Source organism: Colletotrichum siamense (assembly GCF_013390195.1).
Source record: "Colletotrichum siamense strain Cg363 chromosome Unknown KSG_Cg363_contig06, whole genome shotgun sequence".
In the NCBI taxonomy this organism is placed as follows: domain Eukaryota; kingdom Fungi; phylum Ascomycota; class Sordariomycetes; order Glomerellales; family Glomerellaceae; genus Colletotrichum; species Colletotrichum siamense.
In genome coordinates this window covers 4090204-4105957 of record NW_023501019.1, presented here as the reverse complement: position 1 = coordinate 4105957, position 15754 = coordinate 4090204, and the positions used below count along the sequence as shown (strand labels likewise).

Below are 15754 nucleotides of genomic sequence, written 5' to 3'. Positions count from 1 at the left end.
TCCCGGAGACACGGTTGGTTGGTTGGCTGGTTGGCTGCTGAAGAGTCGGTGAAGGGGGGCCGCCGCCACAGGAGAGAAGAGGTCGGGGTTAAGTTAAGCGATTGGAAGCGGCCTTCATTGCTGTGAAAGCCTGAAAGGTGAATTGGAAACTCGTACTTCACAAGCCCCCCGCCCCTCCTCCGCCCCGCACGTGTGGGCCAAGGACGGCTGTCGGTGCGAGACGAGGGGAAACTGACACTGGAATCTGGATGCAAGATTGGGAGCATCGCAGGTAGCGGAATGAGGAACAGGGTGTTTGCCAAAGTGTGTTTCATGGATGGGCGACAGATGCAAAAGGCGGATATCAGAATAGATGAAGCCCCGTCGCGGTAATATTCTTCACTGGGCCTTAAAGAGTGCAGGAGCAGGAGGTGCAGCGGAGGAATTCAAAGGTACATGCGCATACATGTACCTAGCATATATTAGGTAAGTACCTCACAACATGGCATGGCAGCTGTACCCCACATGTCGGCCCATCAGCCAGTGACGAGCCGGCATGGCTCCAAACTCAGGGGTAGCTGGGGTCCAGCAAGGCCCGACTTCACGTCCAAGGCCCCCGCGACGGGCCCACGACGCTGCCACTGCCGTTCCATGTTCCATGCCGCCGCCGCTGCTTGGTGTTTGCTTGACTTTTTGCTTTGTGTTACCTGCGCCTGTGACCGACTGTCGGAAGGTCCTGAGGCGGCGAGTCCCTGAAAAGTGTCACGTCCCGTCTGGACTCTGCCGCGACACTGGCTGGGACCCGGAACCCAATTGCTGGCTGTTGGGAGCGGCTGAAAAGTAAACCTGAAAGTCGCCAAAGTCACTGTTCAGTGCACTGCAAGCGCCTCCTTCTACAAGAATACCTAAGTACTCTGTACTGCGTGCACGCTGTCCTGTCCCGGCTCCGGGTCTCGTGACTTCAACTTCCCCCCTTCCATTCTCGAGTCTCGACTAAGGTACCTTACTGCATATGCATTGTACGAAGGTAGACTTGTCGACTTCACCTCTGTTTGCCATTGTCTCCTCCCTTTGCTTGAGGGTGCCTCGTCCTGTCGCCTCGAATCCCTCGGGACCTCATACCCAGCTAAGAAGCTACCCAAGGTAACCTAGCTGCTCTCCCGTCGTCGCATTCCTTAAGCCTACGAAGAGGGGTCCAGGTCCCAAGGATAAGGGGAAGACCAGACCAGACCAGACCAAGGAAAAAAAAAAAAAAAAAAGGATCACCCCTTAGAGCCTGGTGCCTCTCCTCTGCTGCCCCTTCCCCCCCGTTTCCCCTCCCCTTCCGCCACATCGTGCCGCATCGCCAAAAAGTTCCCCCTCCACCCCCTTTCGCTACGTTTTAGTAAGGAGACAGAGGAGGCGACGTCCAGCCGCCGCCCGTCTTTCTGCCCCCTCCAACCATCCAATTCACTCCAAAACACCACAAGGTACATCCATATTCCTCCTCTTCTCTCCCACACATACACCCAAACCAACCCAACCCTCCGCCTGTCGATATCTCACCGGTCGACGTCCATGACCCAACCCAACCCATTCATTGACTAGGGCTCACTCTCTCTCTTAATTAGCACTGGCGGGTTCCTCCCATCCACCCACCCACCGCAATCTATCTCGTCGACAGCCGCCTCGGACCAATCAGCCCAATACTGCCAACCTCCCGCCTTGACCCTGGGCGTCCCGCGGCTGCAACCTCTAGTCCAACTTGGCTGTCTTCCCCGCCGTTTAGTCGCTGCGACCAACCCAACTGGCCACCGCATCGTACCGCAACCGCACCGCACCGCACCGCTGCCACCGCAGTCTGCAGACCTCCTCCTCAGCTCGACGACCCCGTTCGCCGGCCCCCATAGCACCGTCAATTAAACTGCCACTTTGCTAGTCACCGCACAGCACAGCCTGCCCACGCCCACGCTGTCTGCTTGCCAGCCAACCAACCCCTACCCGCACACCGCGTAGCCCCCCCGAGTCAAGACGAAACCGACAACCATGGACAGCAATAATAACCGTCTCTATCTCAACATTGGGAACAACAACGATCGTCTGGCTCCCGGTGGCGACCGCCAGTATCCTACGACTCCCTCGACCTTTCCTCAGCCCGTCTTCCCAGGCCAGGCCCAGCAGCAGCAGCAACAGCAAGGCATGCAGCACCCACAGCAGCAGCAGCAGCCCTACCAGGCCGGCTATGCTCCCCAAGGCTACTTCATGAACAACCAGCAGCAGGGCCAGTACCCTCCCCAGGGCCACGGCGACTACAACGCCGGTTACCAGCCGCGATCCAACACTCCTGGCGGCAACGACCCCAATGTCGGCCTCGCTCACCAATTCTCCCACCAGAACCTCGGCGGCGCTGCTCGCGCATCCCCCTATGGTTCCCGCGGCCCCTCTCCCGGCCAGCGACCTCGCACCGCTGGTGCTCCCGGCCAGGCCCCCTCTGGCTACGGACACTACGCGACTCCTCCTCTCCCGAACCAGCAGGGCTCTTCTGCCGAGATCTTCGCCCCAGCTCCTGAGCGCAACTACGAGAAGTATGGCGTCAACGCCAACAGCAACCAGAAGAAGTGCACCCAGTTGGCGTCAGACTTCTTCAAGGATAGTGTGAAGCGTGCCCGCGAGAGAAACCAGAGGTAAGGAGGCGTTTCGCATGCCAGCTGTTGCAGCTTGCTGACTGCTTTGTGTACAGACAAAGCGAGATGGAGGCCAAGCTTTCCGAGCCCAACCAGAGTCAATCGAGACGCGAGCAGATCTGGTCCACCGCCGGCCGCAAGGAGGGACAATACCTGCGATTCCTGCGAACAAAGGACAAGCCCGAAAACTACAACACCGTCAAGATCATCGGAAAGGGTGCCTTTGGTGAGGTTAAGCTGGTTCAGAAGAAGGGCGACGGCAAGGTCTACGCCATGAAGTCCCTGATCAAGACGGAGATGTTCAAGAAGGACCAACTGGCCCACGTCCGCTCGGAGCGTGATATTCTGGCCGAATCCGACAGTCCATGGGTCGTGAAGCTCTACACAACGTTCCAGGACTCGTACTTCCTGTACATGCTCATGGAGTTCTTGCCCGGAGGTGACTTGATGACGATGCTCATCAAGTACGAGATCTTCTCCGAGGATATCACGCGGTTCTACATTGCAGAGATTGTCCTTGCCATTGAGGCTGTCCATAAGTTGGGCTTCATTCATCGGTATGTCGCATATGCCCAAGCTGTGGCCACTCGCTAACTTTCCCAGTGACATCAAGCCCGACAACATTCTGCTCGACCGCGGCGGCCACGTCAAGCTGACCGATTTCGGTCTGTCCACCGGCTTCAACCGTTTGCACGACAACAACTACTACCAACAGCTGCTTCAGGGCCGGTCTAACAGACCAAGGGATAGAAACTCTGTTGCTATTGACCAGATCAACCTCACAGTCAGCAACCGCTCCCAGATCAACGACTGGCGTCGCTCAAGGAGACTGATGGCTTACTCCACCGTCGGTACTCCCGACTACATCGCGCCCGAGATCTTCACTGGCCACGGCTACACGTTCGACTGCGATTGGTGGTCTCTTGGCACCATCATGTTTGAGTGTTTGGTGGGATGGCCTCCTTTCTGCGCCGAGGACAGCCACGACACGTACCGAAAGATTGTCAACTGGAGGCAGACTTTGTACTTCCCCGATGACATCCAGCTCGGTGTGGAGGCCGAGAACTTGATTCGAAGGTGAGCAAGCCTGCTATTTAATCATGGAATCCACTCACTAACATGCCCAGCCTCATCTGCAACACCGAGAACCGTCTCGGCCGTGGGGGTGCTCACGAGATTAAGGCGCACTCTTTCTTCCGTGGAGTCGAGTTCGACAGCTTGCGCCGCATCAGGGCGCCGTTCGAGCCTCGCCTGACATCCGCCATTGATACCACCTACTTCCCGACCGACGAGATTGACCAGACCGACAACGCAACCGTGCTCAAGGCACAGGCCATCCAGCAGGCCCGTTCCGGCGTCCCTGTGGTCGAGGAGTCGCCCGAGATGAGCTTGCCTTTCATCGGTTACACCTTCAAGCGTTTCGACAACAACTTCCGCTGAGGCCCTACTACCTCTTATTGGTGACATGCATGGGCATGATTCTTCGAATCGCATTTGCACGGGACCCGTTCTCGAGGCTGCGACTGGCCTACGCACCTTGTACTCGATCTTGCTTTTTGCCTACCGATACACCAGATTCATGTTACCAAGACTTGCATTTTCCGTTTTTGTTTCCAACAACCACTGCATAAAGGGCGTTGACTCGCATCAAGACACAAAATCGCACAAACCACCATGTAGATGGAGAGGCAGAATGGGTTGTTGCCTCGGGCTTGAGGCTGTGGGCTGTAGGTGTTTAGAGTTGTTTACATTCTCACGAGAGACACGACGTGGAGAGAAGGAGGTGGAGAACAGAGAAAGATCTAGTGATACCGGATCTACATGTCATGGATGCAGGAGCGAAATTCAGGAGAAACTAGGATGACTGTCAGCAGTTGGGCGATAGAATGCAGTCAAGATAATGCATTTGAGACAAAGCCAACTATTCTGGTATAGTGATGTGCAACTTTTGAGTCAGCTCAGTTTTCGCATCCCACCGTGTGTGGAAGAGCTTACATTTCCATATCCTGCGCCAAACGCCAAATCCCTGTGCATGCCCCGATATAGCCTGTGTCTGCCGGGCAAACGCATCGGGCCTATCTCATTATGAGTAATGCCACGTCTGCCATTCTCCTACAGGCAGCCGTTTCGTGATGCAAGTTGCCATCGTAAGCACCCATACAATCCGCCACCTGTCCCCCTCACCTGCGCGAGCTCAGACCCGGCGCCGCAACATATCTCTCCTCTCTCTCTGACATGAACATGACCTGCAGCCAGTACTCCTTGGCGTCGGGGTCCCAGAAGCTGAACTGCTTGTCCTCGCGCTTGTCGAGCTCGCGCGCGGGGATCTTGAACGCGCACGTTTCGTACGGCTCGGCCGCGACCAGCAGGTACTGGAAGTTCTTGTCGGGCTCCTCGACGCGCTGCGTGAAGGCGTTCATGACCTGCCACTTGGGCTCGACGTCCGGGCTGATGTCGGGGTACTGCAGCTGGAAAAGCAGGCCCTGCTGCCTGCTGACGGGGTCGCGGACCTTGGTGATTTTGTAGCCCGGGCGGCCGATCTTGATGACGTTCTTGCGGGCGAGGGCGCCGAAGCCGGCGCCGACGACGCCCACAGGCAAACCGGTGGCCGGGTCGATGTTCTGCTTGCCTTCCTTCTGCTCGCGCGCGGCGCGGCGGGCGAGGTTGGTCTGGTGCTTCTTGCCCTGGGTGTGGGCGAGGTAGGAGCCGTCGTTCTGGTGGACGGTGAGGCAGAGGCGGCACTCGAAGGAGCCGACGTGGTTCTTGAAGAAGTAGGGGTCCTTGTCGAGGTCGATTGTCTCGAGGGCGAGCTTGCGCAGGCGCTCGCGGCGGTCGGCGTTTGTGGCGGAGTGGGAGGCCACGCCGCCGCCGCCGAATTTGGAGCCGGCGCGGTTTTGGTAGTCCATTTTCCTTCTTCTTTCTTGCTTTTTGTTTTCTTATTATGTGTGGGTGTCGTTGGTGGTGGTGATTGTCGTCGGTGGTTTGGGTGGTTGGGGATTTCGACGGGAAGTTGCTGGAGTTGGAGGTTGAAGATTAGTTACATCCTGCGAAAATGCGAGCTTGGTAGGTTCGCGAAATGGCGTTGGCTCACCGAGGTGAAGACGCGGTTCGGGGGTACGATTCTCCGGCCGAGCCAATTCAGTGGGACCTACCAGCGGGATTCTGTGGGGAAGGTACTGGCCCGGACTTGTTGATATAAACCACTTGGGCCGCTCCTGCTCGATCAACTTCATTGTCGACCACGGCTACGTGCAGGCTGCCACAGCGAGCCCGCTAAGCCTGCGGCTACTTATTTTGATTGCGCTTGTGATGACCTCAACAATCGAGGGCGTGGCGCAATGGTAGCGCATCTGATTCCAGTCCAGAAGGCTGCCCGTTCGAGTCGGGCCGTCCTCATTTTCTTTTGCTTTTTCTTATTTCTTCTCGGCCTATTCTCTAGCTTTATATAAACGGCCGCCAATGAGATGTTCTCATGAGATTGCCATTGACTTTAGCCAGTGTTGTTGTGCAGGGTGGATGGACAGGCTGGCGGGCGATGAGCATAATAACAACACGGCTAGCAATGACGACCCAGGCGAGTGCATGCATGCACACACACATGCTTTGCTCTATTCTCATCTGTGGTGTGTTTTTTTTTCTCTTTCTTTCTAGCAATTCGGATTGGCTCAAGTGACGATTTCGATTATGCAAGTCTCTCAATAACCACAATAAGTTGCCCGCCTTTCGGGTCCCTTCAAGGTCATTCCCCACGATCCTATTATTGAAACAGAGCGTCTCCCCGCGGTTAAACTGCAACTGATGTCATGCCAGCCATAAGGGCACCCAAGATGACTTTACGCGCTAAAGCGGAAACAAAAGTTCCCCGAATCTCGGTTGGAGGGTCATGGCTGTGACGAATGCCTTAACAATCTACGTATTGTTGGACGTCCGCCGAATCCCAAGGCTTTGTTGGTTCAACCTGCCAACCTTGCCCGGGCTGAACAAACAAAATCGCAACTCATCAAAGCAGCCAATAAAGCCCCATTATTTCGCTAAGCGCTGGGCTCTGATACGCCTGTTGGTTGCTCGTCTGGACATGTCCTCTACGTAACGTCGCAGCTGCATCTGGTTCTGTGCCGCGGGGCTGCAGAAGCTATCGGACCCAGAAAAGGGGGCAGCAATCACCAGAAACGACGAAGGGGAGACACCGAGATCTATCATCATTAGTGAATCCCCATTCAACTCCTCCTTGCTTGTTCTTCGGCTCCAATGATTACTATTACTGGCGATGCGGCGACGGCCGAGGGGCCGAGTGCTCAGGCTGGGCTCAGGGTCGACAGTGCGATCGACCTCACGATTGAACTTATCCCTGAAGAGGCAAGGCTCTGGCGAGACTGGACGAATCGAAGTTCTGCTGACACAATTTGCAGTTCACCGACGACGAGGCATCGTTGATAGGAAGCGTCAGTGACGTGTGATTTGCCCCAGTGCGAGTGATATTGTACTGATGTGCTACGTCCAGGGCGTTGGGTCATCGGCGTTTAGCGTAGCTGCATCGATCCTTGGGTTTCGGGAAGAAAACGGGCGGAGATACCATGCGTACAAAGATGGCAGTGAGTGCTTCCAACATGGTGTTCCACCGCCGGACTTTGACAGAAACTCTAACCGCCGTGGAAAGAATATACTTCTCCCAACGACGAGCAAGAACAAGATAGACTGGGTAAGACTCAAAGATCCATTCTCTTCCCCTGGAATGTGCGACCGTGGTTTATGAGGAGCGCTGATATAAAATCCAGACCTTCAACACAATCTCTTTCTTCTAACCTTTGACAACAAACTGGGACTCGCCCCGCCGAACGAACCCAGCTCAAATGTCGAGCGCGTCCTTGATATTGGCACTGGCACAGGCATTTGGGCCATGGATTTTGGCGAAGATCACCCTGACGCAGAGGTAAGTTCAATGGCTACCGGCTCGCTGCAGCGAAATCACGGGATTCTTATGTCAACAGGTCCTTGGTATCGATCTGTCCATGCCAACCCCAGATTTGTAAGTTTGTGAAGAAGATTGGATATCCGTAAATCGAGCCGAAGAGTTCCAGGCTAAAGTCACTCCCATAAGCACGCCTCCCAATGTCCATTTTGAAGTCGACGACCTAGATGAAGAGTGGACATATTCGCAACCATTCGACTACATCCATACTCGAGGAATGAACTCATGCATCGCTGATTGGAGCGTGTTTCTTCGAAAAGTCCTCACGTAAGTATCTCTAATATCTGTGAGATTTGCAGTGCAAGCCTAACCGCCCTTTCAGCAACTTGAAACCTGGAGGATACTTTGAACTGCAAGAGCTTGAAGTGTATCCTCGTTCCGACGACGATAGCCTAAAACCAGAATGCGCGCTTTCTCGATGCATGAGCCACGTGCACAAAGCCTTTGAAGTCTTTGGGCGCTCGTTCCAGGAAATCCCACAACTGCTTGCTATCATGAAGGAAGTCGGCTTCGTTGATGTTGAGCTGCGGCTGTTTAAATGGCCGTCAAACTCGTGGCCGAAACATCAAAAGTTCAAAGAGCTGGGGTTTTGGAACAACGAGAACATCAACAACGGGTTCGAAGCGATCACGATGGCGCCATTTACGAGAGCGCTTGAATGGACGAGGGAGGAGGTGCACGAATTCTTGCCTAGCGTGCGGCGGGATTTGAACGATAAGTCTATTCATGCTGACTGGCCTGTGTAAGTGAAAACCCTTGGCTTGGGTTGGTCTCTCGAATGAAGCTGACAGCGTTTTCAGATATGTTGTCTACGGGAGGAAACCTGTCGAGAAATAGCCCTGAGATGCCAGGGGCCAGTAATCGGAGGTTCACAGATACTCCGGGATTCAGGTTTAGGCAGCTGGGTAGGATGGCATCGGTCTGATTTGCTTGGCGATACAAGAATATTCTCTTAATCATATTGCAGGCATGTTTGGCGCAGGGTCTGCGTCTCACTCCTAGTCTATTGAATTAATCATATTGCTTGACACCAAAACCCGCTAAACCCTCTTTACGAGGTTTCTTTTAACCACAATTACCATACATTCTGCATTAGTATTACTGGGCCTGTTGCAGAATGACTGCCATTGTGCTCAACATGACAGACATCACCGCAAAAGCGACGCAGAAAAGCCACGTTGAACGAAAAGACTCTCATCATCTGATAAGGGGAATTGCATAACGTGACCAAAAGCGAAGTCCGCTTGTTCTACCCCGGACCGTTGAAAACTTTAAGCAAGCTTCCACGGTGTCTCATGAGCAGCACAGGTCACCGAGTTTCATATCCAACATTCCCGGCCGCTGAAGACGCCTGGAGGTATCCGAGGCGTGCGGGAAGAGCGGTAAAATGGCAAGAAACTTGGTCGCCGTCGTATTGGTGAAGGCCGCTGGCGTGGGGAGTCCGAGCAGCGCAGATTGTGTGCGCGCGCTTGTGAGGGCATTGATGCCGCCTGCACTTGACTCAAAATCGCGGCGAGAGAATCTCTGAACACCCTCTTCTTATTGAGTTCTGTCTCCGATGAGCTTCAGAGACGCGCGTTCATCGCAAGTTGAATAAGTTCAGAAAAAGAGAAAGCTTGCTGAAGATGAACTAGATGATGGCAAACTATTTGAATTGGAATTAGTGGTTTCTGTTCGCATGAAATACGGTAGCTTCTGGATCTGAAATGTGCTTGTATTGTTGTATTGAGAGTGCACTTGCTCGGGATAGAGTCCACGATGGGGTGGGCATTTGCTAGCAGAGGAGTGGCGAGAAACAAGACAACAGTTAGAGATGCGAAGGAACCCAACGGCAAAATTTCCCCTGGACGATACATCCGGCTAAAGTTTACATGTTGTGAGAGCACGTCGAAAGGGGATAGGTGATGCTCGTCTGAGGCACCAGACGCCCGGTACCAGAGATCAGATGCCCAGGATGTGACAGATGAACTCCCAAGACCGACAAGCTTTTCAAGCCAAGAATGAGGTTCTAAGATCACCGTGCCAAGGCAAATCCATCCGTCTTGGGCGAGAAGATCACCCAAGCAGGGATAGCATGGTCGGGTTCGCATCCAGTCGGGTGCGCGCGCGCTACCGATTCTAAGTTTATCCTTACATGTATGCTTCTCCTGTTTCCCCATGCTCTCTGCGTATTGTACGCCCACTTGGGTGGCGACCCGTTCCGACGCCCTCGGGGATTTCGGGACCCATCGGCAGCCCGACTTGACAGACTGAGAACATTTCTACCCCACGAATCATGCCTGAAGCAACCAGCCTTGTTCTGAGCCTTAAACCAGATATGCATGTTAACCACCAATGATAAAGGCCCTCCAGTTTCATCCTAAAACAACTGAGTGTGCCATCGTCTGAAGTCTCTTTGGCTATGCTGCTCAGCAAAGTTTCCTCATCTGATAATGGGAGGAAATCATCCGCAAGGGCCACCCCACTAAGTTTGCAGAATATCCAGAAACCCGGGACGAGTCGATCTATGAGCAAGATGACTCGGCTAGCCATACCTACGCCGGTTTGGATGGCGTGACGCCGTTGATCGCGTGCCTCGAGTTGGCTCGTGTTGTCCTTCACACGACATGTTCGCATCATGGCATCCCCAAAAGATAAACAGAGTTCAATTACGAAACCTTCTCACTCTGCACCGTCGGCGACATCGTGAAGTTGCACTTTCCATCGGGGTGGCTTCGTGGACTTTGTGTATAGTTGCAGCGGAATCGTCAAGTATAAATACAATATGGATTCGCCTCGACATCTACTCTCTCCTTTCATCCACACTACAACACTATCTGACTACTCTTCTTTCTCTACTAATACACTCTCTTATCCGACTGGATTCGGACACACTCTCACTTAATCTACTTTCAATACTATCGTTATCTACACACAAACTCACTCACCGCCAAAATGCGCTTCTCATTCGCTTTCCTTTTCTTCCTCCTCGGCCTCACCCTCGCCGTACCCATGGCAAGCCCTGCCAACAATAAGGCTACAACTAAGGCACCCGCCGCTAAGCCCGCTGCTAAACCGGCTGCCAAGCCCGCTGCTAAGCCAGCCACTGCCAAGGAGTCCTCTGATAAGAAGAAGCTCGTCAAGGGCATCAACGACAACATCAACGCCGGCAAGAAGGAAATCAAGGCCACCGAGAAGGCTCAGAATGACGTCAAGAAGAACGATGCCAAGGGCTTGAAGAAGGACGAGAAGGGCATCAAGAGCGCCCTCGATGAGGCCACCAAGGACCGCCAGAAGAACCAGAAGATCGCCGGCAACAAGGACCCCGCTCTGACCAAGGGACTCGGCAAGGTTGAGAACGCGCAGAAGGGTGCCAAGCAGACCGTCAACGGGCTGACTGGTAATCCGAAGAAGGACGGACCCGCTCTGGACAAGCTCGACAAGACCTTCAAGAAGGGAAAGAAGACCAACCAGGACAATCTGAAGGAGGTGAGTTGAGAGTACCCATGCAAAACGAGAACCTAAAGACTAACAACGTGTGTAGGCCAAGAAGAACTTCAACTAGTGGAGAAAAACGGTCTTTACACAATAGGTCAGATAGATGGGTATCAAACAAAACTAGTCTGCTGCCATAAAGACTAGTTTCAGTAACTGTAGTAAATACCAAACGTTAAACATACGTTCCGAAGGCATGGCCATCTGCAATGTTCTCTTTCATGGCAACTAAAAGTGACTGCCGATCAAATGAATCTGAAGACTGAACTAGCCCTCAATAGCTGCTCCAGATAGTATCACTGTTCCCGGGCTAACAATAGTACCCGCTGGACTCACGATACTCTTCACGACCATCCCGTCTTCATCTTTTCCGCAAATGACCTTGATCTCCATCTTCATAGCTTCCAACACAGCCACTGTCTGCCCACTCTTCAACACATCGCCCACATCAACTTCCACTTTCCAAACACTCGCACTCACAGGAGACTTGATCCGAAGAACGTTCACACTCGAATGCTCCTCCGGCTCCCCACCAGCCGCCGCAGCCCCGTTGGTCGAAGCTGTAGTGGCCGCATGCCACTCAACAAAGAGCTCCGTCTCCTGCTGAGCAAGCTTTTTGCTAGCTTCAGCCTGCCGCTTTGTCCACTCCAAATGAGCCGGATCCTGATTTGCAGCGTCGAACTTGGCGATGAAATGGTCCATGTTTATCGTAGTCTCACTGATGGTAAACTCGTACTGCCCGATGTCATAGTCGTGCTTCAGCTTGTCGTATTCTTCCTCCCCAACCTCCACAAACCTGACCAGATCAAAATGACGGAACAGCCAGGGCTTGGACGGCTCGAAACAGGGTCGATTACCCGTCTCATCCCAGCAGCCGATGGTGCGCCCAATAAGTTGGTAACCTCCCGGTGCAGCGACGGGATAGATGGCCACAAGAGAACCGCCCAGACCGACTGATCCGCTTGGAGTGAAGACACGGCTGGGGTTATACTTTTGTCCCACGTACACGTACTTAGGATCAAGGGGGAAGAGAAACGGAGTACCAACGTAGAAGCCTACGGCTACCGTGAGCCAGGGGGTGTTCAGAAACGCGTCGAAAACGGCTTGCCGGGAAGAAAGCGCGTTGTTTTCCCGAATGTACTCCACGTTATCCGGTAGGTAAGAGGCATCTTTTCTGATGTTATCCATGTAACGCTGGACAGCCTCCGCGATGGCAGAGTGGTCGAGGCAGATGGGCAGTTGGACCTCTCGCACCGGCATCTGATTGCTCGACTGGTTGAGTCCGCACGGCAGCTCCGACAGAATATTTAGTAGTTCGGTTTGTGTTGTCTTCTTGGGGTTGAAGTGGATAGTCAGAGTTGCGATGCTCGGAGTCCAACTTACGCCATCCAACTGGCGGTCCTCAAGTTGCTTGGCCAATAGTCTGACGCAGATGGTATTGCGCAAGTCAGCGACCTGAGTCCCGAACTCCACGATAATAGAAGAGTCGCCTCCTTGTCTGTAGATCGTCTTGGGATTAAAGTCTGTCGCAGGGATTTCCCTCATCGTTGACGATCCCGAAGAAGCTTGGCTGTACTCTTCAGGATACAAAGCCGGGATTGATGCTGTGACTTGACCCGCTTGGGCACACTCAGCCACAGCAGTGATATATTCATCTTGCCTCTTCAACATGACCATGGCCCACTCGAAAGTGGTTGGTCTGAACCGAATCTCATCCCCAGGCTTCAGCTGTCCAAGCTTCCAAAAGTCCGCCGAGCAGACGGTCAACGGGCAGGCAAACCCTCCAGCGTCAGGGCTGTCGACTGAGAAGATGACTGGAAAGTCGCCAGTCCAATTGACGCCACCAACGGGGTATCCATAGTCGAAGACATTCGATGGATGAGACCCTCCTCCACCACCGGATGAGCGCGCCCATTCGAGTTGCGGTCCTGCCAGTCGAACGCCACTGCGGCCGCTGTTGTGATTCACTTTCCAGGCAGCCTCATATAACGCAGCTCGTCCAGCAGGGGTGAAGATGTTGTTGTCGCCGTACGGTCCTTCCATACACCACACCTGCTTAATATCGAGGCTGGGGACAGCGTCGCTGGGAAGTGAAAATAACGTTGCCTCGGCGGCCCACTGAGTCGACTGCTCCGCCAGATCCAACACGTCATGCATCTGCAGTTTGCGGCCTTCCAGTCCGCCGTAGCCAAGTTCTGGCGCCGTAGACTTCGACCCGAGAAATGAAGGAATCCCGGGAAACCCTCCTTTGATGGCGATGTATGCTCTGAAACCGCTCCCCCCCAGTTGACCGAGCTTTAGGACCTGGCCACGACGAATGACGAATCTAGACCACATGGGCTGCTCCTCATCGTCCACCGTCACAGAAACAGAACCACCACATACTGCCACGACAGCATCAACGTAGAAGCGCAGCGCTGGGCCTATCAAAGTGACCTCCAACAGCTCTGTCCCTGGCTCATTCCCGATCAACACGTTTGCGATCTGGCTGCTGAGGGTGTCCATGGGCCCGCTCCTCGGGACGCCATGCCGGACGGACACTCGTCCAGGGTAATCTTGAATGGTTGTCATCATGCCGGGTTCCAGGACTTGTATTGCGCACGCCTCGAAGACGAAGTCGTTCAAAAAGGTGGTCAGCGTGTTCCCCTGGATGAATGCCTCCGACTGGAGGACCTTGGTGAGGTATTGGAGGTTCGTCTGCGTGCCCTGAAGAGTTGTTCCCTTCAGCGCTCGAATCATCTTCTGTCGTGCCTGCTCTCTACCCCGACCGTCGTGTACCATGATCTTCCCGATCAACGGATCGTAATACGGCGTGATGCGCTGACCGCCCTTGACCCACGTATCAACACGAACCCCATCATCGCCCTCACTTTCAGGCCATCGCACACTCTGCAAAAGCCCAGGCCGCGGGGCAAAGTCATTGAGCGCGTCTTCCGCATACACACGAACCTCGATCGCGCTGCCCAGGGGCTGCTCTCGCCCAAGCGACATCAACTCTGCCGTTGGGATGCCTCCTAGCCCTGCTTTTTCGCAGTCCGCCTGTTGAAGCATCAAATGCACGAGGTCAACCCCGTAACACAGCTCCGTGATGCCGTGTTCGACTTGCAGTCTAGTGTTCATCTCCAGGAAGAAGTACTCTGCCGTCTCATCATCCACCAGAAACTCCACGGTGCCGACACTCTTATAGTTCAACTGCGACGCGTAGTCTACGGCCGACTGGCAGAGCTTCCTGCGCAGCGTCGCATCGACAAACGGACTCGGACACTCCTCGATGACCTTTTGGTGGCGCCGTTGGAGTGAACATTCCCTTTCGCCAAATGACACGACCGCTTCGCTATTGCCAGCGACCTGCACCTCAATGTGACGTGAGCGCGGATAGTATTTCTCAAGAAACACGCCGCTGTTCTTGAACAAAGTGTCCGCTCGGCTGACGACCGTTTCGAACGCCTTCTCTACCTCCGCTTCATCCTGGCAGATCTGCAGACCCATGCCGCCGCCGCCACCGGTGGCCTTGAGCATGATGGGAAACCCGAGGCGTGTGGCGTTCTTGCGGGCTTCGGCTGCTGAAGATAGGAGAGTCGTGCCTGGGACCGTGGGGACGCCGGCCTGGTGGGCGATTTCCCTGGCCTCGTGCTTAAGACCCATGGCCTTGATCGATGTTACCGAAGGGCCAACGAAGATGATGCCGGCTGCTTCAGCGGCCGCGGCGAAGTCTGCGTTTTCGCTGAGGAAGCCATAGCCTGGGATGATGGCGTCTGCGTTGTGGGTTCTGGCGATATTTATGATCGCATCTCTGCAGTCTCACCATCAGAGAAGTGGCCACATAGTGTTGGAAGTGATATGGAGTTACCCATCGGTGTATGCAGTACGGTCACTGCCTGGCAACAAAACAGCTTCATCTGCCGACACGGTGTGTAAGGATGTTGCATCTGCGTCGGCATAGATGGCCACCGTTTTGACACCAAGTTCTCTGCATGCTTTGATGCATCGAACCGCGATCTCGCCACGATTGGCGACTAACACTTTCTGAATGTTTTTCAATGAGCTGGCCATAGCGATACCTGAGCGAGGGGAAATGGCAAAAGACACCAGAATTGATCACGATGCAAATTTCCGAGATGCGCCGGGAGTTTCAAGCAAGTTATGTAGTTAGGGTGATCAACAATCTGTACCCCACACTCCAAGGGAACCCTCAAAGTTCGGATAAGTAGGAATGATTATGCTAGCAGGATCTCAAGCATGTACATCATCAGACTGCTCCCCGTTGTACCGTGTGGCATGAGGGGGAAAGATGGATGGGGATTGTTACCCCATGCTCTTATCTTGTCCCTGCATCTAGGTGTTCCCAGGGCCATGAGACCCGGATATTCGGAGCTTAAAATTAACTAGTAACACTTTCGGTAAGAAAACGGTCCAAATCAAAGTGTCCCTGGCAAACAACTGCTCACTCATCACCGTTGTTATCGACGGAGAGACCCCCTCACTCGTTATCAAGATAAGAACCCCGCATCTGTCGTCAACATCGGATCACCACCTCTACTTCGTACGAATCATAGCAAAGAAACGTCCACGGGAATTGATAGACACTGCCACCAAAACCCCAGACTCTAGGATCTGGGTGCGCTATCAGTGGCTCGGCGCAGCGGAACGGCCCCTCTCTGCGGTATCG

General features: G+C 54.0%; 5 protein-coding genes across 5 annotated transcripts; 3 read left to right on the top strand and 2 right to left on the bottom strand.

Moving 5' to 3' along the window:
- Positions 1–2004: 2004 nt before the first annotated feature.
- On the top strand, positions 2005–4082 carry cot-1 (Serine/threonine-protein kinase cot-1; the record flags this gene model as incomplete). The annotated part of the gene is made up of 4 exons (XM_036641938.1): positions 2005–2642; positions 2699–3199; positions 3246–3719; positions 3770–4082. 4 exons carry the CDS (start codon positions 2005–2007, stop codon positions 4080–4082), a joined length of 1926 nt encoding a protein of 641 aa, XP_036493734.1.
- A 740-nt stretch (positions 4083–4822) lies between these two features.
- On the bottom strand, positions 4823–5548 carry sap62 (Pre-mRNA-splicing factor sap62; the record flags this gene model as incomplete). Its single annotated transcript, XM_036641937.1, has 1 exon — positions 4823–5548. The coding sequence occupies one exon, from the start codon at positions 5546–5548 to the stop codon at positions 4823–4825; it is 726 nt and encodes a 241-aa protein (XP_036493735.1).
- Positions 5549–6890: 1342 nt separating this feature from the next.
- On the top strand, positions 6891–8448 carry LAE1-0 (Secondary metabolism regulator LAE1; the record flags this gene model as incomplete). Its single annotated transcript, XM_036641936.1, has 9 exons — positions 6891–6953; positions 7052–7084; positions 7144–7234; positions 7300–7341; positions 7418–7572; positions 7631–7668; positions 7741–7878; positions 7934–8353; positions 8412–8448. The coding sequence occupies 9 exons, from the start codon at positions 6891–6893 to the stop codon at positions 8446–8448; spliced, it is 1017 nt and encodes a 338-aa protein (XP_036493736.1).
- A 2097-nt stretch (positions 8449–10545) lies between these two features.
- On the top strand, positions 10546–11155 carry CGCS363_v010086 (uncharacterized protein; the record flags this gene model as incomplete). Its single annotated transcript, XM_036641935.1, has 2 exons — positions 10546–11079; positions 11135–11155. The coding sequence occupies 2 exons, from the start codon at positions 10546–10548 to the stop codon at positions 11153–11155; spliced, it is 555 nt and encodes a 184-aa protein (XP_036493737.1).
- Positions 11156–11352: 197 nt separating this feature from the next.
- lamA (putative urea carboxylase) lies at positions 11353–15138 on the bottom strand (the record flags this gene model as incomplete). The annotated part of the gene is made up of 2 exons (XM_036641934.1): positions 11353–14878; positions 14936–15138. The coding sequence occupies 2 exons, from the start codon at positions 15136–15138 to the stop codon at positions 11353–11355; spliced, it is 3729 nt and encodes a 1242-aa protein (XP_036493738.1).
- Positions 15139–15754: the final 616 nt, after the last annotated feature.